Below are 25,590 nucleotides of genomic sequence, written 5' to 3' on the forward strand. Positions count from 1 at the left end.
ACAACTCCTTATTGCGAGCGCAGCTTTTCTTTTAATGTACAAATTATTAAAAGAAAAGCAAACTAAACAAAAAGTAGAGACACGATGATGGATAACGGAACTATATAAACGCAGAAAAGAAGAGGGACACAATATGTTGACTGAATTAAAAGTTGAACTTGTCACGGAACAGTTTAAAATTTTTGTGTGAATGTCCAGTGAGGATTTTGAAGTGCTCATTCAGATGATCGGACCTAAAGTGATGAAGAAAAATACTCGGTTCAGGGACGCTATTCCCATTTCACTGAGGTTGGCAATAACATTACGCTTTCCAGCAACAGGCGATTCGTATACAAGCTTGCAATATGTTTTTAAAGTGACAAAGCAAGCAATATCGACTATAGTAATGGAAGTTTGTCCTGCGTTAATTAAAGGTTTAGAAATCATGTAAAGGTAAGTCCAAACTACAAATTTCATTTCATTATAACTTTTTATTGCGGTTGTGGGGTATGTGTATTTAAAGTTTCATTGTCTGTGGGAGTCGTGACGTCGGGTAGGATAGTCAGGGGATAAATGGGAGTGGAATGTGATGAAAAGGGGGTTGTGGGAGGGATAGTATAGCTATAGTGGCATAATGTCCCATGTCCGCCTGGAACATAATATTGCTTATGTTGTGCTTCAACGATGGATGCGTGTATACGTACCTCATGGGCACCGAATCCCCACCGCGCGACGAGCAGGCCTAACCCGAGAGAGAGAGAGTGAGAACGTAGAGAAAAGGAGCACCGAGGCAGGCGAGCGGTGTGGTGGGAGAATACCCCTTACGAAACTCACCGGAAAATATATCTGAACACGACCTTAGATGAGTTCTAACTCGAAGCGTTGAGGGGGGTGCGCGGCGGGGAGAATATGAGAGCGCGCGGGGAGTGGAGAGGGGAACTTGGTTGCGCGCGCACGTGCCGGGGAGTGGGGAACTAGTAGCCGAGGATGGGATCAGTCCTGACCCAGCCGCTGGCGGCAATTTTTCAGACCCAGCCGCCGGCGGCAATTCTTCAGACCTAACCCACAACAGAAATTTTTTTCCAAACAAATATATAGCAAACAGACCCCCCCCCCTCAATGCAGAAAAATAATAATTCTAATACCCTTCCGCACCGATCTATTAAGCCAATATGTAGCGAATCAATATAGCGAAGCGATATCGAACCAATATGTATCAAACAAACATTTTACAGATATAAATTTGTTCAAACATTTGGATCTTAACATCGCAGCTTATGGCGCGATCGCGCATAATTTGAATCCTCTGGAGCAGCCGTGCGGGATGACATCATTTTGGCGGAATGAAGAAGAAAGAATTATGTTGTGCCGATAGAAATTGATGAGGGCAGATGGAGGAAGATGGATAAGTACATAGAGAAAGAATAGGATTTATAATTATTAATTATGAAAATCGCATCCCATACAGACCGTGTGGATAGTGGTGCCAGCGACGACGACAAGTATGCGAGAATCATAGAAAGAATTATGTGGTGCCAGCATAAATTTTGATATGCAATATTTACAATTGCATTTTGTTCTAAAGCTAAATTTTCAAACGTTTTCGATCATAACGTCACAGCATATCGCGTGATCACGTGTAGTTTGAATCCTCTGGGGCAGCCGTGCAGAATGACATCATTTTGCCGATGTAAAGAATGCGTGAACGAAATATGATACCTATTGAAGTCAAACGCGTCGCAGTTGAGAATCATAGAAAGAATTATGCTGCGTCGATAGAAATTGGTGAGGACAGAAGGAAGAAGATGGATAAGTAAATGGAGAAATAATATGTTTTAAGTAATTTATTTAAAATTAAAAGGATATAAAAATAGAATATAAATAAAATATAATTTTACATATTTCGCTACGAGCATCATCTACGATATCATTGATGACGAATGCTAACAGTTCACAATCTACAAGACATTCGCTTTCGAAATATTCACTATCACGCATGATTTTAGCAGCATGATACGTATTTAATGTTTCGCAGGCAACATCGCTCTGTTGTAGCACGTTAACAAAATTTAAAAATTTCGTCTGCACAAGATGTGTAGTTTCATACAACCGCGAATACACATGGCCCATACACAGCTCAAGATTAAATAAAAATGTTACTGTGTCCGGTTTGAAATACAGCGACTTATTATGAAGTGTCATCTTTACAATTTGAGAATCATACATCAAGCAAAATTCCACCGTCAATTCATCAATCCATATCGGTGTTGATCCATTGGACTGCATTCGCTGCTTGACATCGGCGCGTTTTTCGACTAGTGCGCCCCATGTTGAAATCGGCAATATGAGATGATTGCCGCGATTGTCGCCGAGAACAATTTCTACATGGGATATGTGTCACACACCGATTCCAATTTCCAAATATTTGTAGGTCGTGGATGTTAATGCGTATCTTCAGACCACGATTCGTGATGCTTGACGCTGCCTAAACGCAGGGTCCCACTAGTGCAACGGCGCGCCGCGCACGATGTTTTTGTCCACTTGAAAGGGCCTAATTTATGAGGCCACGCGCACGATATGAGCCAACGCTCTGCCAGACCCGCACGCGGATGCTTGGCGCGCATGCGGATGCTTGGCGCGCACGTCGAAGACAATGGAATTTCCACTATGGAAAATACTAGCCTCCTTTTTCTTGCTTTCTTTATCTACGTGAAGCTAACGCCGGTGGTTGGGTCAGTAGCCGAAACAACGCCTTCACACTTCATACTACTTGAGATGTTTGAATGGATTTACTACGTCGCGATCACCGATTGCTGGAAACTGTGTTTGAAATGAAATGAAGGAAGTTCTCTGCTGTGGCTTCCCTTCCACAGTTCCGCCACCACTTTTAACATCGCTCAGTCATTCACTATCTCGACGTCCTGTTTGTTTTTTTTCTCACACGATATGAGATTGAGGGTAGTTACCATTGCGACCAATAGCAAAAATACGAACGCCTATTGTATAAATAGTGTGAAAAAAGGTGGGCCATAGGGAGGAAATTAGGTATGTCAAGACCAATTGGATCAACTTTCTACCCCTGCATAGGAAATACACGTGTATCATTTCCTCTGATTGATTCGCATTTCTCAAATGGATAGGCAAGTATGGCCAAATGTACGTACTGAAAATCCCGAAATACCTGGTTTATAGAGGATGTCATAAATGCTGTTACTTTATTGCATACTGAAACATCTGTTTTTAAATAGCTACCTACATTTAGTTTATCTGAAGGTACTAAAAATGTTTTATGACTTAAAAAATGATTAAAATTTGACTTCCGTACATCCACAAATGTCGAGATATTTTCCTAGTAATGCGATGGGAAACGAAATTACAATTAACACATGCACTGCTGTGGCTGTCACCGGCGGTCAACGCTTTGACAGTAAGTAGGTACATAATGTCAATACGAGTAATCTCAAAGAGTAAATACACCAATGCACTATTAAATAGTTTACTTTTTGAGACGTATCAACTTTTTAAAACATATACAGGGTGTCCGCGGGAAGACTGGACAGCTGGATATCTCCTAAAGTACTGGAGATAAAAAATTTAATAAAACAAAATGTAATTGAATGGTTCGAGGGGACTAATTTATTAGCCAAGACGATTTTTTTTCGGTTATTATTTTAAAAGATACGATGGTCAAGTTCGGTTTTCAAATGGAACTATTTTTTTTTTTGAAGATCTGAGTTGATAGTGCGTTACAAAACAAATTCAATAAGTTTTAATGTATACACTTTATTTCCGCTGGTTTTTAAGATATTGCGCTTGCAAAATTACTGATTTTCACTGGAAGAAAACCCTCTAGAATAGCAAGGACCGGGGATGGTCTTACTGGCGCCACGAGTGGCATTGCCTGTTGAAACTGATACCTACCTGCCAAAGGTATGGGTTAGGGATGGCTAGCCCAAAGGCTGGACAATTCTTTTCCTTCAGAAATGCTACTTAGGCAGGTACATCTGCGGTATCGAGATGCGCACCGTTACTTTTATTTCACACTTGCTTCTACGCTGCGAGAGAAGGTGGGCATTAGGGAGGAGGTATTTCTGTGAACAGGGCCTCTTCAAGAGAGCAGCCGTTTTTGAGGGATGCAAATCCGATTGGTTCTGATACAATCTGCTCCCTATGGTTGTAATTTAGTCTAGCAACTTTCACTCCTCCTAATCGAACCAATCCAACTTGCATCCCTCCCAAAGAACCGCCCATCCGAGCGTAGAAGCAAGTGCGAAATAAAAGTAATGGTGCGCTTCTCGATACCGCAGATGTACCTGCCTAAGTAGCATTTCTGAAGGAAAAGAATTGTCCAGCCTTTGGGCTTGCCATCCCTTTTTTTTTTTTTTTTTTTTTTTTTTTTTTTTTTTTTTTTTTTTTTTTTGACGTGGAGAAATCCCTAACGGATACCCCGGCCCCCGGGGGAGGGACGGGGTTATGTGGGGCTTGCACCCACTAAAACTCCACGGTGGTCTTCCTCGGGCGCGGAGTCGCGCGCACGAGGGGAGGGACTTTATGCGGGAGCAAACTAGCGATACATCCGCTTGCCCCCCCCTCAGCGCAAAGGCGAACTCCGCGCTCAACAACCCCGCGCGATGACGGCGGGGCCTTCCCGAAACTCCGGCGACGCGCGACGGACCACTCGTCCGCGTCGCCACTTCTGGGGGTCGCATGGTGTTGCGGAGGGGTGAGTGTGCCCCCCGGCACCCTCACCCCGCGACCCCCGCGATCGAACAGTAACCCGGACAGTGGCCGGGCGGGGAGACGGCACCTGGTCAAATGATCCAAGGGACCGTTCTTCCGCCGCCGCACCCGGGAGAGCCGCAAGCGGACACCCCGGGGCAGGGGCAGAGTGCAATGACGGTCCCGTTGACCGCCGAACTCACCCTGTCTGTTCGATCGCCTACGACGGGAGCGCGTTGAAAAAGAGCGCTTATAGCGCGGCTCCCGGGGGGGTAGCGGGTGTTCGGCTACCCCCCGAGGGGGCCCTCAGAAACGAGGACCCCCAGATCTTTACGCCGCCGCCGCACGTCGCGACCTGCCACGACGCGACGCCGACGGCAACCCCGTGGCACTGCCACCACCCCCCAAGGTGGCCCCGAAGAGGGGGGCCCCCCAGACCCGGTGATTCGCCGTCGGGGAGCGGGGTGACGCGCTGAACTACGTCACCACCCGACCTCCCCCGGCTCCAGGTCATCTTCGCCGACCTCGGCGTCTGGGGGCCGCGAGACGGGACGGGTGACCCGTCATCTCCCGCTCGCGTTCCGCCTCCTCCTTCTCTCCCATGACCGCCTCCGCATACACGGAGACGGCCACCCAACACGCCCGGTCCCTCGCCATGCGACGCACGACCGTCGGCAGCGAGAGATCCGGGCCCAGCTGCAACTCGAGGACACGGCGATCGTCGATCCACTCCCGGCATCTGGCCAGGGTGTGATCCGCCGTATCCTCGTCGCCCGAGTCGCAGCTGAAGCACCGCGACGTCTCCTCCCGCCCGATGCGACGCAGATAGGTGCCGAAACAGCCGACACCTGTGATGATCTGCGTCAGGCGGAAGGTAAGCCTGCCATACCCGCGCCCCACCCATTCGTTCATGATGGGCAGGAGCGCCCCGACAACGCGACCCTCCCGATGTTCTGGGAGGGCCAACCATTCGAGCCATTTGGCTTCCATGCGCTGCCGGGCCTGGCCCCTCGCCACTTCTTGCCCGTCGGCCAGTGGGCCCCCAGCTTCGCGGAGACCTCGGACGGCGGAATATACTTCCGCCTCCATCTCCGCGAGCAGATGGAAAGGAGGGGACCCGGCCAAGGCGGACAGTTCGACGTGTGACACCGTGCGATAAGCTCGCACGGATCGGAGGACCGCCAGGCGATGAACTCTTGCCAAAAGTTCGCGCCCAACGCGGCAGTCCTCCAGGTCGCCGGCCCAGACAGGCGCGCCGTACAGCGCCATGGACCGAACGACCGTCACGTATAACCGTCGAACACCCTCGTGTGGACCACCCAGGTTGGGCATGATTCGACGAAAGGCGAATACCTGCTTCTCCAACCTGGGGGCGAGGGTCTTGAAGTGGCGCGTGAATCGCCAGTAGGTGTCCAGGGTCAGACCGAGATACTTCATCGATCGGCCGACCCTGATGCAGGCTTCCCCGATCCTCAGGGACGCTCCGTTGGGGACACCGCTCCCAACCCTGTCCGCGAGCCACATCGCCTCGGTTTTCTCCAAGGCGACTCGCAGACCGAGCGTCCCGATCGAGGCAACGACGCGTCGCAGCGCTCTCTCCGCGAGGCCGATCGCGTCCCTCCACTTCCGCCCGGAAGCCACCACCAGAGTGTCGTCGGCGTAGCAGACCAACGAGACCTCCGGCGACGGCATCTCAACCCGCAGCACCGCGTCGTAGGCTAGGTTCCATAGCAGGGGGCCCAACACGGACCCCTGCGGAACCCCGCGGTGCACTGGAGCCACCCCGTTCCCTCCACGGCCGACGTATGACACCGATCGGTCGCGGAGGTAGTCCCGGACCAGGCGGCGAAGGTAGAGCGGGACGTTGTGAAACACCAGCGCCCGCTCGATCGCCGCCCAGGAGACGGTGTTAAAGGCGTTGGCTATGTCTAACGAGACAGCAACGCTCACACCGCCCCCCTCGGCCGCTCGGCGCGACAGCGATCGTACGAGTTGAATCGCATCTATGGTCGATCGCTGCCGTCTGAAGCCGAATTGGCGGTCGGATAGGTCCGGGCCAACGGCCTCCAGGTGCGCGCACAGGCGGGCAGCCACGACACGCTCGAGGAGCTTGCCCGCCTCGTCCAGGAGGCATATCGGCCTATAAGCCGAGGGTGACTCCGCGGGTTTTCCAGGCTTCCGGAGGAGGACCAGCCTCGCCTCCTTCCAGGCAGGGGGGAATCTGCCGGTTCTCAGGACGGCGTCGAACAGCCGCCTGAGGCCGACTCCAAGGGCACTCAACGCGCAGGCCCATACTCGCCCGGGCACACCGTCGGGACCCGGAGCCGCGTTCCTCTTACGCATTCGCTCCACCGAGGAAGCGAGCTCCTCGTCGCTGACCCCGGGGGCATCGGAAGTATCCGCACCCCCGATCAACCACGGATCCCCGGACTCGTCGGCGCCACCCTCCCCGTGTACCGGGGGAGGGGGGAACAGCGCCACTAGAACTTGGTCTAGGAGCCGGGGATCGAGGCCCTCCGTGACGGGGGGCGCCCAAGGACCGAGTTTCACGGACACGGCCTTGTACGGGCGCCCCCAAGGGTCCTCGTTGAGGGTCGCGACGAATTCCCGACAGCATTGATCTTTCGCCCGGGCTATGGCTCCGCGAAGTTCGCGCCGCGCCGCCGAAAAGGCGGAACGCAGCTCGCGGAGCCTTTCCTCCGAGACCCGCCGTCGGTCCTGACGACGGGCCCTGGTGTACTGGCGTCTGGCTGTTAAATTAGCCGCGCGGAGGTCCGCGATCTCGGCGGACCACCAGTACACCGACCTCCGACCCCCACCCGGCGGCCCGGTCCGTGGCATAGTCGCGTCGCAGATCGCCTGCAACGCGCCACGGAACCAGAGCGCGCCGGCAACGGGGTCATCGAGGACGCCGCCGGGCAACGGAGGCCAGGCGACGACGGAGGAAGCGAGCAGGGCCGCCTCAGCATCGAGGCGCGCGAGCGCCCATCGCGGTGGATGCCCTCCGACTCGGGGGGGAGGCGGGGGAGCGGAGGTGGCCAGCATCACATACATGTGATCAGAAGCTGGCTCGCAATCCTCCGCCACCCAGCAGTCAGACGTTGACGCGGCGGCCGCGGGATTCACCCAGATCAAGTCGATCACCGACTCGCCCCGCGGGCCGCGGTACGTCGTGACCGCGTGGGGGTTCTTTAGCGAGAACCCCATCGCCTCCGTCCACTCGAGAAGCACCTCGCCCCTGGAGTCCGTTCTGGGAGCACCCCACTCGGTGGCGTGAGCGTTGAAATCCCCCAGAAGCACGACCGGCTGAGCTCTCTGGGGGACTATAAAGGCCCCCAGCTCGTGTAGCCGGTCCTCGAACTCCGCGACGGAAAGTCTCGGGGCGAAGTAGCACCCAACCGCGAGGAATCCCCCCCACCGGGCAGCCATCCAGCCTCTCCCGTGTCGGGCGACCGAACACGGCAGGGCACCGCGGCCCACTCCCCACATCATCGCCACCTGCCGATCCGGATTCGTGGACCGAAAGCATCGGTCCGGCAGCGGATACGGCTCGGCGGCGACGACCAGCCCGACCCCCAACTCCAGGCGAGCCTGCTCAAGCAGGTCGTGCGCTCGCATGGAGTGGTTGAGGTTGGCGAGCAGAATCGGCGGGCCTCGAGGCATTACGTGACCTCGTCAGCGGCCTCCACCGGATTCTGCTCGGGTCGGGCTCCGACCCCCGCCTGCTGGGGGGCCCCGACGACACTCTCCTCGGCGGGGGAGACAAGCCCCCCGCCGAACGACATGGCGATCGCCTGCGCGAGGAGAATCGCCTCCTCCGTGTCGCACGCCGTCCCCGAACCCCGGGTTGTATCGTCGGGGTCGGTCGCCTTCCCGGCCTTTAAAAAGGCCTCTCTCCCCTCGGGTCGGGGCCCACTCGGGGGAAGCACTGGGCTGCTTCCCCTCTCCCTCTTCTTCCTCGACCCCTTCCGAGGGGAGTCCCCCGGCGAAGACGGCGCAGAGAGAGCGTCGGACGCAGCCCCGGGCTCCTCACGGGCCTTCCGTTTGCCCGGGCCGGACTTGGCCGCCGAGGTGGAGACCAGTACGCCGGTCTCCATGCTCTCGGCGGGCGCGGGCGCGGCGGAACCAGCCGCCGCAGCAGGGGACGCGGACGCGGACGGGGACGGGGGAGACGGCGCCGCACGGGACGCCGTCAACGCGGAGGCACGAGAAACACCGGGAACATCCCGGGTCGCCCCCCTCACCCTCCCCGCCTTTGCTGCCGACGCAGGAGGGGGCCGACAGGCAGGGCCCCCCATACGATGGCCGCCGGGCAATCCCGCGCCGGTGCACAAGGGGCAATTGGGGACGGCGACACAGCGTCGCGCCGTGTGTCCCTCAACCCCGCACCGGTAGCAGAGGAGGCGTCGGCTAACCGGGCTGGAGCACTTGGCCTGTACGTGACCGAACTCCAGACACCGGTAGCATTGGAGCCTCCTCTGTGCGAGCGGCACCACTCGTGCGGCGAGGGAGTTAACAACAACTCTCCCCGCCCTAACTAGCACGGACGCCGCCGCCGCGGGAGCGCGAACCCACAGGGAGAAAAGTCCCGCCGGGTCCCGCCGCTTCTCGCCGACCGAGACGTCGGCCGACGAGCACCCTCCCTGCGTCGCTATGGCAGCGCGAATCGCCTCCACCGACGCCAGCTCCGTCAGGCCGCCGAGTCGGAACTCGGCCATCTTCTGGGGGCAATGCACCTTTATCCCGGTGCCCCCCAGCTGCTCCACGAGCTTGGCCTTCAAGGCCGCAGCTCTGGCCGAGCCCCGCGCCCCCGGGATCTCGAGGACGAGTCCCCCGGTGACGGCGCGCCTCGGACGCATAGATGTTATGCCGAGGTCGGCGACCTTAATGGCCGCCATCGCGCCTGCGACCCGCGCGGAGAAGTCGCTCTCCCCCCCAACCGGAGCGGTGATGGCCACCGCCGCGGATCTGGGGGCGCGCGGAATCGCGACCAGGGCTCTCCCGGGCGCGCCCGACCGTTGAGGAGCCGGCGTCGCGGCGCCCCCACGCCGTACCACCCCCCCTTCGCTGCCACCGGCAGCCACCTTCGCCGCTTTCCTGGCCTTGCGGCCGAGGACCTGGGTCCATGCGGCCTGGGTGGCAACCCGAGTCCCAGGCTCCGGGGCCCGCACGCGGGGGGCGCCGGGAACCGGCGTTATCACCCCCGCATTCGCTGTTCTGGCAGCCCCGGCAGCCACAACCCGCGTCCCACCCGAACGTCCGACCGGGGGAGGAGCACTCGCACCCACAGGAGCAGCACCCGCTCCCCCGCGAGCGGCAGGAGCGGTCCCCGTCGTCCCCCTCACCCTCCCCCTCCCACGCCCCGCGCCGGCAGACGCCGGAACGCGGGTCGGCGGAGCCGGAAGGGGCACGGTCCCCCCCTCACCGGGGGAGGCAAACAGAGCGGGAGGAGGAATAATAGCCCCCAATCCGTCCGCGGAAGCAGCCACCGGCCCGCCGGCAAAGCGTCTCTCCCGCTTCCCCTCCCCGCGGGACGGGCCCCCGACCGCGCCCGCAAACGACGCGCCCCCGCCTATTTTCGCCCATTCCCGGGCAGCGGCTGACGGCGGGCCGACCGACTTACGCGTCCGCTCGCCCCGGCCGAGCACCTCTCCCAGGTGGAGGAGGCGTCCCTCCACCCTTCTCTCCAGCTCCTCCATGCGTCGCAGCACCATGTCCCAGGGCTGCTCCGCGACACTGGCGCCCGCGCCGCGGGACGCAGATTCCGCCGAGGAAGCGCGGGGGGACACCACCCTCCTCCTCTTCTTTCCCCTGCCATCCGCCGGCGTAACGCGCAGGGGGGAGGGTCTCGCGGCCGACGATGGACCCGGCACGGGCGTCACCCCCACCGGGACGAAGGAATCGTCCAGGTGGGGCACACACGAGGGGAGGAGCCCCCCGCGAGCGGGGACGGGCACGGCGGGACCGGACGGAAGATTCTCCGACACATCCAAGCCGGCCATGGTCGCGCGGGCCTCCAGGCGCGCGTATCTCCCCCGCAGGGACTCCAGCTCCTGCTCCCTGGAGCGCGCCTGCTTCGTCAGGGCTCCCACCTGCGTGGAGAGCTTATTCGATTTAAGCTCCCACGCACCCTGACGGACGACAACCTCCCGTGCCGGTTTGTTAGGGTTTTCACCCCTCTCGGCCCTTCCGAAGAGCTCCGCGGCGACGGCGGACGCACGACGTATGGCGATCCTAATCGCCCGCTTATCCGTCGTCTTCATGTGTCCCGCCGCGCCGATGGTGGCCGCGACCGCGTCCAGCTCGCGCTGAGCCTGCCCAGCGAGACCGCCGACCGAGAGAGTCTCGGCCCAGTCGCGGAGCTCCGCTCGGCCCGGGAGAGCCTTCATTCCAGGGCCAAGTTTGGCCGGGTCGGTCCATACCCCCGGCCTATGGCCCCTCTTGCCAGGGACAAATCCAGGCCCCCGCGCTGCGCCGGTTCCACCGTTGGACGAGGGCAGGGGAGCGTCCCGCGCATCCCCGGCGCCGTCCTCCGCGACGTCCCGGTCCTCCTCCTCCTCGGCATCCGTCACAGCCAGGGGACGGACGCCTCCCCGACGTCGAACCGCCCCGACGTCGGACCCGCCGCCATCGTCGTCCTCACGGGTCGGCTCGTCGACCACCATTGCCGAGCCAGCGGCCTCCGTGCGCCCTCCTCCTTCAAGGTCCGAGGAGAGGACAACGACGTCGTCAGCGCCAGCACTGACAACCGGCGCCCCCGCGTCGCATCTCTCCAACACGACACGGGCCTCCGCCAACTCCAAACCCGGCGCCCCAAACTCGGCGCCCCGATGCCCCGGCGTCGCCGACGCGAAAAGGGCCACCGCCGGGAACCCCCGCGCGACCTCGATCGAGATGGCGTCCCGATCCAAGCGCCCCATAGCCTCGGCCACCTCGCGACGCAGCCCGAAGAGCTCCCCCTCCGCGGGTGGGCGCACCTCTACGACGCTGCGCACGTAGGGGATCCCACGTGCGCTTCGCGTCGCCACGACCGGTGCCGCAGCCTCGCTCACATCTGAGCGCTCGCCGCGGGAAATGGCTGGAGTGCCACCCCCGCTCGTCGCGCTCCAATCCCCAACCCCCTCCCACAGGCCAGCGACCCGCGAAACCGCGATCGAACGCTGGTCCTGCGACGAAGCCAGCGACCCGCACGAAGCGATCGAACGCTGACTCCGCCCAACTCCGCTCTCCGTTGTACCGGGGAGAACTGCATGCAACGATGCAGCGCCTCCACCTCCCTCCATACCGGAAAGAATGTCCGTGGATATGTCCTGGTCGGCTGCTGTAGTGGATTCTGGGTGGGGTGGCAACATACCCTCCCCAGCACCAGTGACGTCGGTCCGCGGCCCCAACACGACGTCGTCAGTCACACATACTTCAGGCTGGCTGCTGACGAGACCAACCTGAGCCAGGCGATAACCCCCTGGTAGCGGCGTTTTTTCCGAGGCTGCGCTAAGATTCTCCATCCATAAAAAGTGTCTTAAAGGGCGACGACCCCACCGCCCAGCGGTCTCCCAACCATCCCCACTAAGGCGGGGGGAACACCCAGCCAGCGTTTTACTTCCCTGCTGCTGAGAAGACGAAGACGGTGACCCCTGCAAGCGATATACACAGCAGGGGAGCGCAAATGCCATGCCCGCGTCCGCGCCCCTAGCGAGACAAAGTCACGCAGGGACCCCGGGAGCACCGACGTGGAGGTGCGGTGCATGGTCTTACCCCGGTCGGGCCTCCAACTTCGTCCAAGTTCTCCGCTCCGGGCTGACACTGGATCCTCCCCTCGCGACCCGAAGGCCCGGGGGTACCACCAGCGTCGGCAACCCAGTTGAGAGAACATGGAACCCATCGGAGTTCCCCTTCAGCCATGCGTCGGCAAGCCGACAGCCGAAGGGGTGCCGTTCCAGAGCGTCGAGAATGTGCAATGATCGGTCCGACTCCTCCCGTGACCGGCACGAGCCAAATCACGGGCACGACCGATCCAAACTCGAATTTTACTCCCGGCTTGCCATCCCTAACCCAGACCTTTGGCAGGTAAGTATCAGTTTTAACAGGCAATGCCACCCGTGGCGCCAGTAAGACCGTCCCCGGTCCTTGCTATTCCAGACGGTTTTCTTCCAGTGAAAATCAGTAATTTTGCAAGCGCAATATCTTAAAAACCAGTGTAAATAAAGTGTATACATTAAAGCTTATTGAATTTGTCTTGGAATGCACTATCAACTCAGGTCTTCCAAAAAAGTAGTTCCATTTGAAAAACCGAACTTGACCATCGTATTAGTCCCCTCGAACAATTCAATTACATATTTTTTTAAATTTTTTATCTCCAGTACTTTAGGAGATATCCAGCTGTCCACTCTTTACGCAGACACCCTGTAGAAGTCGCGGAAAAATGATATTTTTTACACCTACGATTTTCTCGCAGGATGAATCAAAGCAATAACTTAATTGTTTATGAGAAATATAATAATTTGAAACCGATAAAGATGGATAACTACAATTCAGTGTTATATATCTACATATATAGTGTATTAAAATTATGCAATATCTAGAAACAAGTATACGTATCGCAGCAACATAATTGTTGCTACTTACAGTAATAATTATCATGTTATTGCTTGTGTAACGTTCTCAAACGAGGCGTTGCCGTTAATTACAGGAGATTCCACGTGTAGAGCAGTTACCCGTGGAATTGTAGGATTTGGTTCGGTTGGCGTGGGACAAAGAAATGAATTTCAAGAAACGAGAGTCCTTCTTTTAACAATAATAGCAAAATAGTTTATTCAAAAAATAGGTGTTGAACGCTAGGTCGAAATGAACATAGGATACGACACTGAGTCGTGTGATGATAAATTTATATAATTGAACATAAGATAATTATGGAACGACGTATCGGTCGGTAATAAATAATATTATGTGATTTCGGTTTCGGAGCTAAGTCGGTGTAGCGGAACGAGAGATTAACGAAAATAACGCTCTCTTGGTTTAATAGAAAATAAGGATCCTTTGGCGCTAAGTCGGTGAAGCGGGACGAGAGATTAACGAAAATTACGCTCGGTCGGTAAAATAGAATATACGATCGTTTGACGCGTTTGTTATAAAATAGTTAGAACCGTGATTTTAATGATGTAATATATAGTTACGATACTAAATCGAACAAGCGAACAAAAAAGCCAGTAATTATTTAGAAGCTTTCCATCCTCACTGATTTCAATGATTTTTGGATATGTTATCAGGATCAAGATTCTGAACAACTTTTTCCTATACATGTTAACGCCGCACGACCTTCGTTTTCGAGATATTTGCGAAAAACTTTTGTTGATTTATTCCGACGCAACGCATTCCAGTTTCCAACTTGATCCGGGTATTAGTATTGGTTGGGGCTAGATTAGTGCGGGTGCGCGTAAAGCATGATAGCGACCTGATGTGAGTTTAGAGATTTGAACCAGAAACTTGTGGATGCCCGTCAACACCCCGACTCATATCGGTTCGCTACCATGCTCTACGCGCCCGCGAGCGGGCTCGCGCCCCCCGCACTAATCTAGCTCCAACCAATACTAATACCCGGGACAAGTTGGAAAGTGGAATGCGTTGCGTGGAAATAAGTCAAAAGAAGTTTTTCGCAAATATCTCGGAAACGAAGGTTAGCTTTGTCATTTGTTTTGTCCCATGCTGGCGTATACGCTGCCACGAACGCGTACTGTAGGTAGGTATACGGTAGAATACATTGTGTAGTAGCAGCAGTTTTTCGCGAATATGTCGGAAACAAAGGTCGAGCGGCGGTAACATGTATAGGAAAAGGTTGTTCAGAATCGTGTCCCTGACAACATATCCAAAAATCATTGAAATCGGTGAGGATGGAAAACTTCTAAATTAGTACCAAAAAGCCGCATGCAATAATGTTTCAGAGTCGATAGATTTGCTAAACAATCGAATTTTTGTTTCTCCATTCAGCATTAAAATTAAAGGATTACAAATTTTTTGCCAAAAAACGGTCGATCTTTAAACTGTTATATTTGTATTACAATACAGAAAAGTCATACTGTAGAACAGGGTTGACTAACTGGTGGCCCGCGAGCCAGCGGGGGCACCTCCGCCTTGCTGCCAAGTGGAACGATCCCCTCCATACCTACCAGACTTTGACGATCTCAGTCAAAAAGAGAAGGAATGAAGGAGGAATTCGACTGCGATCATCAGAGTCTGGTAGGTATGGAAAGGGCCGTTAGCGTGGCAGTAAGGCGGAGGTGTCCCGATAGCTCGCGGGCTACTAGTTAGTCAACCCTGCTGTAGAAGAACATACAACATCTAGTATTAGGAATTTAGAATTAAGTAGTTATTATTTTTGCACCCTAAATTAAATATTAGTAAATTATTTTAAACACATTGTAAATAATGCGACATGGTTTCTTGTCGTAGTTATGAGTATTGTAACTAAAATTATTAATTACTGTTACAATGTATGTATGGGAAAGAAGTGGGATTAGATTCATGTCAAGCAACATGTAATTTAGTGCTTAAAGCTTAAGGCTTCACTAATACCTCACATAATCTTGAGTTTTGAGTCCTGCTTGCCTCTCAGAGCAGCTGGTGTGTATAGGGATTGCTCCTCGACATGTGCCCGAAACCTGCATTTTCAGAAACTCATAACTAAAAAATAAAATGAAATCGGACATATGTTTACTAGACAGAAAATGTTTCTTTTATTATTCTCTACAACTCCCTACTCGATTGGTCTATAATTTTGAATCACCTTGTATATTAGATATAGTAAAAAATTTTACTTCGTTTTTAAAATTAGTCGAAAAAATAAACATACGTTATATCATATGTACACATTGATTTATTCCTAACTGATAGTGATTAAAAATTCGCAGGTTCCAGGTTTCCATCCGAGACAACTTTACGAATGTGCATTCGACATAATAAGTCCTACGGCTAATAACTTACTAATGGAAGCTGAATTAATATATATTTTCTGGGAGCTGATCAATGAATTACCACCATTACAAGAACGAAATTTCACTATTCAGTTGAACCATACTTCTTTATTAAAAGCTGTGTTGATATATTGTGGAATTGATCAAGAAAAATATCAAGACATATATTCAATTCTTCGAGATGCACGTGACAGAAAATTTTCGAGATTTCAAATACAAACACATTTAATAAGTTTATGCTTAACTGATCAAGCTATGGAAACATTATTCAATTTGTTCGAGACTGAGAGTTCTATTCCCAAAATTCATAGTGTCCTCAAAACTATTACAAAAAGAAAGGGAGATGCTGCTACATTAGCTAAAGAAGGACTAAAGGATATTGAAACTGTCATGGAAAATGTTGAAGCGTTTGGTGTTAAGGTATAGTCATATAATAGAAATTTTATCAGTAAAAGAGAACTTTTGCCGAGCAATTTTCACTATTATGGTAAGGGAATTATCACATTAAGAATATGGGAAGTTAATTAGACTATAATTCTTGGATTTTTTTTAATTGTACTGCACTGTCAATTATCGACAAAATAGTAATAATGTATATCTTTTTATTCGTGTTTAAAAAAAAGTAAGATGGTAATAAAAAAGTTCTCTTTATGCTCTACAATATTACTTAAATATTCAATAAGAACTATATCTTTTAGTGGCCAGTGGTAGTGGTACCTCTTTTGGTACATAATATAAACCAGCATAGTGGTATAATTTATCAGATAACATGTCAAGTTAAACGACATAGAAAAAAATGTGGAGAGGAGGTAATAGCAGCAGGAGGTCGTTATGACAAGATGCTATCATCATTTAAGAAAACTCTTGAACGTACAGAAATGACCAATAAAGAAACCAAACAATACGGTGTTGGAATCAGTATCTCATTAGAGAAACTTGTTTCCGCGGTTTTAGAAACACCAAACTCCTTGGAAATTAAATGTGGAGTTGATATTGCCATTTCTTGTTTGGGTAATCCTCATCGAGAAAAAGAGATGATCGATCTTTTGAGAGAATTTTGGAGTCTTGGACTGAAAGTTACAATTTTACATTTGCCTATTCTTGAGGAAACTCTCGAACATTGTAGAGAACAGTCAATCAATCAAGTTATTATTTTAAAACCTGGAGAAAAGGGGACTGCAAGAATACAAATTTGGGAACGTGATCGATTTCAAGAAAAAAAATTGGCTAATAAAGAAGTTGGGGAGTTTCTTCAAAAACTTGATAATTCTATACCTATTCTGAACAGATCTGAAAGTAAAATAACAGGCAACGAGAACTTCTTAGGCAATAATATTCCTGTTAATATTAATATTAATTTCATTTTGTCTGAAAAAGACAAACTGTCGGGCAGTTCCAGAAGAAGTTTAAAAAATTCTATGCTTGCACAGATGTCTGCTTATATTCAGAGAATCGCGCATAAAATTCCAATTGAAGTCTTTGCCATATTTCTAGAGATGAGTGTGATCAGAACAATCATCCGTTTTTTGGAGACTGATGAAGAGGAACAAGACTTTTTAAAAAGTACACAGGTTATCATTGACAAGTAAGTTTTTATTACTTATATATCATTGTATAAATCTCATCTTAATATACAAAGCAGAAAGTTTATATGTATGTGTGTTTGTCTGTCGCTCAAAAACTTTCGAACGGTACACTTTTGGATCACGAAATGTGTCTCAGCTCATTTTGTCTGCCTAATCCAGATGAATGTGACTATTTTCAAGGAATTTTTTTTTTTTTAAATCAGTATCTAAATTCCGGGTGCAGCCGAGTAGTAAAGCTAATAATTTATAATAATGAGGTACGCTATAGGGTGTTCGACATCACGTGAGAATAAACTTATGGAGTGATTCTACACGACAAAAAAAGTTGACAATCAAGAATAATGAAATTGCGATCGGGGCTTCATTTTACAGTTATATATAAACGTTGAAAAAATTATGTATAAAAAAACTTAAGTGTGGCAATCCGCAATCGGCTATCCGTTATTTATATCTCCATAAAAAACTTCAGAAAAGTAAAAAAATTACGCCAAGTACATGAAAGCAAATAAATCACAAAAGATAGAAGATGATAATAATAATAAAATAAAAAAAAATGTGAAATCAAAATGAGCTGCACGTACATAAAGGTAATGATAAATACAAATAAATATTTTAATACGAATAAACATTTTATTCAAAATACGTGGCGCTGCGAAACAGAAATAATGTTAATTGTCCTCGTATTAATAATTTACAATAACTCCCTTACAATCTAAAATACATAAACATATACATATACATATTAGAAACGCAGTCAGATTTATTCTACATATATTTAATTCTAATGTCATACGTAGCATATACGCACGCACACATACACACATTCATGAACGCACACACAAGAAAGAAAGAAAAAGATTAATTAATGCAATTTATACATGTTTATTCAGTTTAGCGGCACCAATTCAGGACGCAGCGCCAAGTATTTTGAATAAAATGTTTATTCGTATTAAAATATTTATTTGTATTTATCATTACCTTTATGTACGTGCAGCTCATTTTGATTTCACATCTTTTTTTATTTTATAATTATTATTATCTTCTATTTTTTGTGATTTATTTGCTTTCATGTACTTGGCGTAATTTTTTTACTTTTCTGAAGTTTTTTATGGAGATCTCACTTCTTTTTACAAAGATAATTTACATAGTGAATGACTTCAGATAATTTTCAATATTATAAATTATTATTATATTATTAATTGAGGACCGGATAATTTTTTCATCCTCTCGGGTTTTTTTTTAAAATATATTGTATTGTCATCCAAACTACGCACGCCTGCAAAGCTTCAAGACAATTGGATTGGTGGAATTGGTTTAAATTGGTTTTTATCATTTAAATTAAAAAGAAATTCATTTATGTATATATTTGTAAAAACACGTTTATAACTTGATTATAACTTGACGGTAAGCTGTCAAAATTTGGAGTAAATTGCATAGCGAAGATAGCGATTGACGAACGAAACGTGTGTTAGTTCCGTTTTGGCTGAAGATGTGCGTGTAACGCGTATACGTATTATGTCGACAACATTTGGTTGGAGAATCAGGAGAAAAACCTTATCGCATCTGACAGATTCATGAGACGATATTACGATATCTCGGTTATGCGCGGATCGATTTTTATTGAAATTGGTCTTATTCGAAAGCTTATATGCGGTTTACATAAGAAAAATGCCTTTAAATTTAGAAAATATTGCAGGCGTGATGAGATATTAAGGAAATAAGTTTCAGGTTCGGTTGGAATGGCTCCGCGACGATTAAAGGTACACGGTAGCGACAGTCGACATATACAGGGTGTCTTTCCTGTACTTGGCGTCGAGACGCTACCGCGTCTCTAGATATGTTATCCGGGAGATAAGGACTTGGGTCTCGATTCCTGTTAGCCACATTATACAGAGTGTTGCGTTGTTACGTTGTTACGTAGCGGGTTTAACCCTCGGAAGACGAATGGTGGATATGGTCGCGTAAGACGAATGCAGGGTCAGTTTGACACATAGGAGCATGTCTATGGTAAACGGGTTTCACGAAAAAATTGAATATAAAATGAATTAATCCCATATAATTAGGTAATAAAAAAAATACATAAAAAAAATATTCACGTACATTTGATACATAAAATAGGTGTATCTCCAGTATGATTTTTACAAATAATGTTACTGCAATTTAGGCATCTTATACTATATTTTGCCATTGCCGTCACAAATGCAACATCGTGATCGACTTTGTCAGAGTTGAATCAAAATGACCCTGCATTCGTTGTACGAGGGTTAAATAAGGAATTCCGAGTGGCTAGGATACCCCTTTTGGTGGGTTATTGTTTTTTCAAGCTGTTGAAACACGCCTTTTCATTTCAACGTACGTTGACTGCATGTACCGAAGTACAGTTTTAGTCGCCCGAGAGGCATGTTGAGGTAACGAGTACGCTTCTCCCTTACTGTAGGTTCTCGCTTACAGTGGTAAAAAGTTCCCCTTATCTCAGCGTGCACTTCAAATGCCAAAAACTTTACTTTAGTGCACGCATACTCGGCTGAAATTCAAAGTCAATTTTCTTGAAAACGACACACGATATCGACAAATTTTATTCCATATTTTTGACTAATTATTTCATGTAGAATCACCACTCTTCCGCTTGTCTCTATAGCGTAATTATGAAGAATTTATGGCATGACAACGCCGTAAGCCATGTTTACAAAATATCGCAGAAATGTTCGCGGAAAAAAATGCCAACCATGTGAAGTCGACTACTAATCGCAAGCACGCGGACAGAATCGAATAAGCCGGGTGTACACCCGGCCCAAAAGTATCTTACTAACTATCGCACATGCACGTCACGAAAAGTATCCCGCCTAGGCACCCATCAACTAGAAGCGATGCGTATGAAGGTGGGTACCCACTTGTTACGTATCCTCGTATCGTATCGCTATTGCCTGTCACTCAGTGATACGATGCCGTGCAACGGTGTGTGATTTTTTCCCGATTATCCTGATCCTACTTCGTATCTTTATATCAAATTTTGGCATGCGCTGCATCGATGCGTATCAAAATGTGATACGCAGATACGCCGACGAACCGATCGGCCATTTGTCACTTTTTTGCCGTTACAACAAAGGACCAAGGGCGTCCGGAAGGGGGGTCAAAAGGGGCAGTTGCCCCCCGCCCCCTGGGTTTTGAGAAAAAAATCAATTATTTTTAAAACTTGATCGTGATTAAGTTTATACTAAAAAAGTGAATATTTTTAAAATTTGATTTTCAATTTGTACTGAAATTGACACTACAAAATGGGTTCATAAAAGCAAGAGAGGACTACTCAACTCGCACCGCGTGTTCCATGATCCGACTCGTCGATGTAATTGTCAGGGTTGCCAGCGAATTCTGTACGCGCGGAGACGACATTACGTCACATCGACCTAAGTATATATCAGCGCTGTCCAAGGTCGCTCCCGCCGGAGCTTAGGGTTCTCCTACTCTCGTCCGCGTTTTCAAGGATACTGCGCGACGCTAACCGCGAAGACGATAGCCGGGCTAGCCCGTCATGGTAGCCTTCTTAGCATCGCGCGGTCTCCTTGACAACGGAAGGCACGCTGTGCGAAAGAAAGATTGGAAGGGGAAGCAAGCGCGTGAGGGGCCCCTACGCTGGTATATATACTCGAAAGCGTGGCGTCACTTCGCTTGGCTTGGTGTGGCGTTTGCGTCGGTTGGCATGACGTCAATATGAAAGTGACACAAATGGATTCCCGGCATTCTCCCGATTAAATTGCCAGAACATAATTTAAATCAGACTATTTTGAACGAAACGGGCTTTCAATTCTGTAAACAAATTTTCACGTAATTTTCTTAATTATGGTCCGAATTATATCATTTTTGGGGCCCATTTGATCGAGAAAACATAAGAAACCGATTGACGTCACTTTCAGAAAGATCTGACTAGAAATGCAGAACTGCAGATTTGTCACTGCTTAGTGCGCAACATTGTGTGGCCCCGCTTGTTGCAAGCGTCAAAACCCACGAAATTCAGTGAGTCGCATAATTGCCAGCGTAAAGGCGGCCACACAAGCTCCGGCCGTAGTGCCCCCACACGCTCCGCCTGGCCTGACAGTATTTTAAATTTTTTAAATTTTGTTTCCTGCGCTTCATCTTGATAAAACAGTATCATAATGGATAAAAAAATGAGTCCTTGAGTGATTGTAATTTAAAATAAGTTGTTAATATAAAATAATTTATATTACAACTGTTCTAATACAGTACATATAACTTACTACAATCGATTAGTATTTAATATGTGCTGACAATGACACAATTTTTAATAGTCAGTAGCAAAGCTTAATTGATATCTTTTAATAATGATAATCAATTTCTTTAAATTCTTTTTTATTTTATTAAAATTGAAATTGTAACATTTAATCTTTAGGGCCCCGGTTTTGTCCTGGTCTTCCCTAAACACAGTCCTGCAAGTGGTAGTAGGAGATCACGTTTAGCTGCCCATACCCAGTAGGATATCGGTTAAGACCCCGCTGAGTGGCCTCACACCTAATTCACTATACCTCGTAGAGGCACTATATGTTCCACGCGTAGGAACTTGGCATTAGGGAGAATAGGGACTCTCAAGTGGCGTTCGGTTCAAATTTGGCCGCGGCCACAGGCAGACCGAATCGTTTTTCGCATTTGCAGAAAAAATAATCTTTCTCCTATCGAAATCTACTGCATGTAAAGTAGGCCATCCCGAAAAAAATGAAAATGATTGGCGCGTTAGGCCTTAGTGCGGGAAAGTTGTGTCTTGGGTCAATAACAACTGTGCAAAATTTCAGCCCTGTGAGTTATAATCTTCTGTTCCGGCAAAAGCCTTGAAATTTCGAAATTTAAGTAAAAAGTATAAAAATGATCTTGCAGCCCTCCTACCATCCATCTGGCAATAGAGTGAGTCCAAACTCATCGTGTAAATGTGGCTGCTTGTGGAGTTCCTCCTTTTCTCATTCCAACCACCCTACCTTGTGGACTAGAAGGCGAAATTTGATAAAAATGTGCTAACCGCGGAAGGAGACTCAAAGTCAGCTTTATAGACTTGATGAAGTGGAAACATGAGACTTGTGCTGAAAGGCGGGCATATGACTGAACGACTCAAGGGTGACCCGAATGAAGCCATCCCTTGTGTCGACTCCAATCACTTAGCTGGATGCCTCTGTTACGAGCTCCATACGCTCCACAGCCTGAGTGTGGTAAGGGTGTGCCTCGAAGTCCTAGGATTTGGGGATCCCTTCCTCCTCCAGGATTTTTTTCAGGGAGATGGTTTTAACCGAGTCCAATATACGTGGTGAAGTTATTCGACATACGTCCCAATTGATCAAGTCAGTATAATCGGTAGCATCAAAATTCATCGAAGGTGGAGAACATTTTCGGATTTCTACCAACTTTAGTTCCCACGTGCTGCCAGCGCGATACGCACAGCAAGTTCTCTGATGTTGTCTCTGTTATCAGTTAACATAGCCAAATATATTATATTTTAGTATATTGTTGCGAGCACCGGGTATAGGCCCGTGCATGGCCTGCTGGTACTCGCAGCTGAAGAGAGAAGAACGACGAACTATTTTGTACCAAACGCCATAGCGTTCGTAGGGGTATAGCTTGTACCATTGTAAACCTATAGCTATTACTGAAATATAGTTGTGCAGTGTGTACGCCCGTGTATTATTCTCTCTTTTGCGCTGGGGCGGCCAGCGGGGAAACACCGCGGCGCAACATTATATTATATTATACAATCCTCGCGTTACTTAGCCAAGAAATACAGGTCAATCATTGATAAGATAATTTCAAATAACGCATACTTCGCCTTATCAGAAAATATCCTTTTGGCTATGTTTTATATCCTGACTAGATGCTATGCAAAATACTGGTTGATATGGACAATACTGGACGCACGTATCACTGGGTGAACAGAGTTTTATTCCGGGAGAGGTTACAACGACGTACCAAACGACGCGACGACGACGAGAGACGACGACGACACCACCTATAGGCACGCAGAGAAACTCGAAAGACAGTGTCGCCAATATAACGCGGATGTCATACACAACACTATGCTAACTGATAACAGAGACAACTGTCGATGACAGACATCAGAGAACATGCTGTGCATATGCCAGCCTTTGAGTACAAATCTTATATTTCCACTTCATCAAGTCTATAAACCCGACTAGTAGTAAGACAAGGGGGATTCTAATTCAAATTTGAGTTTCAAGGTCATGATCATGACCTTGAAACTCAAATTTGAAAATTTGTTTTTTTGTCGGCGGGCTGGCGGCGGATGACGTCATAGAGATGACGGAGTGGTGGGGGGTATCATCGAGGAAGAGGAGGAGGAACCGCGGGGTGACGGTGCGGGGGTATCATCGAGGAGGAGGAGGAGGAGGAACCGCGGGGTGACGGTGCGCTACTCTGGAGCGTGGTACAGACTGTCGGTAAGGAAGGCGCTACTCTGGAGCGTGGTACAACAGACTGTCGGTAAGGAAGGAAATATTAATTTTATGATATTAATATAAATGAAAAAACTTCTCGGGGCGACGGGGCTCGAACCCAAGACCTCCGCGGTACGAGTCAGCCGCCTAACCAACTCCCCCAAACGCCGTCTCTGACATTAGTCTTTTCCGAATGGTACATATAGCGAAACCAACGGAGCGTCACATATGTGGCACACACACACACACACACACACACACACACACACACACACACACACACACACACACACACACACACACACACACACACAACGTCGGCGTATAATAATTTATTTTTATGAGAAATTTTATCAGAAATTGTTTCGGACGATGTCGGGAAAGATCGGCGTTTCTCGACACCGCGTCTTCGAGGGAAAGAGACGGAGCATTACTTTAAAGTCAAAATTCTAGGAGGGAAAGAGACACCACTACATAGGGGATAGAATCGCATGCATTCTAAAGCTAACAGTATTTCAAAGTGTTCCGATTTAACGTCGCTGCGTATCGCGCGATCTCGCGTAATTCGACTCCTCTGGAGCAGCCGTGCAGGGTGATGTCACTTGGCGGCGCGAAGAATGAAATGTAACACAGAAACGCGGAATCTTAAAATTAGATGGCGGGGAGGATGATGGGTGCATGCAATGGAGAAATAATATAGGTTTAAGATATATATTGTTACAAATCATAAAAGAATATAATTTAACATTTTTTACTACGAGCATCATGCACAATATGATTGATTGCACATGCTAACAATTCACAATCAATCAATGAATGCTGTTCGAAGTGTTCGCTTTCAGAAATTAATTTTACATAATCTGTTGGCGCGGTAGCGCTACGTAGAACGTCTACGAAAGTGGCATATTTACTGCTTACAGAGTACATATTTTCAGTTAGCCACGTATACATATGTTCAATGCAATGATTGTACGCGAATAATTTACACATCGTGGCTTCAGTCATATATATGACAACGCGATTATCGGTGATTTTAATAAGTTGATCATCATGCATACGCGTGAACTCTAGTCGTAAATGATCAATTATAACGTGAGTTTGGGGCGATGTTGCGTTGCTGCGTAATCGTTGGAGTATGTCCACCTCGTTTTGTAGCAGGAGCTTCCACGTAGACATTGAAAAGCTTAACTCGCTGCCTTTATTGTCGGCTATGGCGATCTCAACGTGACACAAATCCATACCAATGCGAATTCCTATAGTTAGACGTTTATAAGCTGTTGCAGTCAGTGGATAATCACGCCCCTTTTTTCCCAACGCAGAGAAATAATAATTATTGAAACGGCGAATCTTAAAAATTAGGCCGTGGGAGGAGGAACACGGGTAAATAAAATTGAGAAATAATATATGTTTAAGAAATATATATATTGTTACAAATAATAATATGAAAGAATAATATGAAGGAATAATATAGAATATAAAAAATATAATTAAAATTTATTTGGCTTAATTATCCCACTCGATCACATCATCAGCAAATAGATTAGTTAATGGTAAATCCATAGGAACTTGCACAGGGTCAGTTTGAACTGCAACAACACTAGCCCGAAGCCCCGATACTTTATTCCTATACGTATCAAAATCAATATTTTCCGCTTTGACGTTTCGCCAAACCACACTCTTTGGATGATACTCATGATTATTCCGAGATATAGTTATTTGTACATTATCATCATCATCGAAATCGCGTAAAAACGTTTGTTGTTCATATCGATGCATCCAATATTCCTCATCATCCTCGAAGTAGTCGTGTATTGGATTATCGCATTTTTTAAAAACTTTTAAAAAAATGTCGCCATCCTGATTAGCTTCCGCCTCATAAAGTTCTGCACATCG

The 25,590-nt window shown here is 48.7% G+C and overlaps 2 protein-coding genes across 5 annotated transcripts in view; one reads left to right on the forward strand and one right to left on the reverse strand.

Moving 5' to 3' along the window:
• Positions 1-25,590, forward strand: part of Gcn2 (eukaryotic translation initiation factor 2 alpha kinase Gcn2) — a 387,266-nt gene that overhangs the window by 326,584 nt on the left and 35,092 nt on the right. For all 4 annotated transcript variants that reach the window (XM_076808485.1, XM_076808487.1, XM_076808484.1 and 1 more), the window contains 2 exons: positions 15,603-16,085; positions 16,364-17,250. In XM_076808485.1, the coding sequence (XP_076664600.1) occupies positions 15,603-16,085; positions 16,364-17,250 (1,370 nt within the window). The remainder of the gene's footprint in view (positions 1-15,602; positions 16,086-16,363; positions 17,251-25,590) is intronic.
• Positions 1-25,590, reverse strand: part of LOC143367031 (uncharacterized) — a 426,392-nt gene that overhangs the window by 91,935 nt on the left and 308,867 nt on the right. The gene's annotated exons all lie outside the window — the stretch shown is intronic.

The sequence above is a fragment of the Andrena cerasifolii genome, chromosome 3 (genome assembly GCF_050908995.1).
Source record: "Andrena cerasifolii isolate SP2316 chromosome 3, iyAndCera1_principal, whole genome shotgun sequence".
Taxonomy (NCBI): Eukaryota; Metazoa; Arthropoda; class Insecta; order Hymenoptera; family Andrenidae; genus Andrena; species Andrena cerasifolii.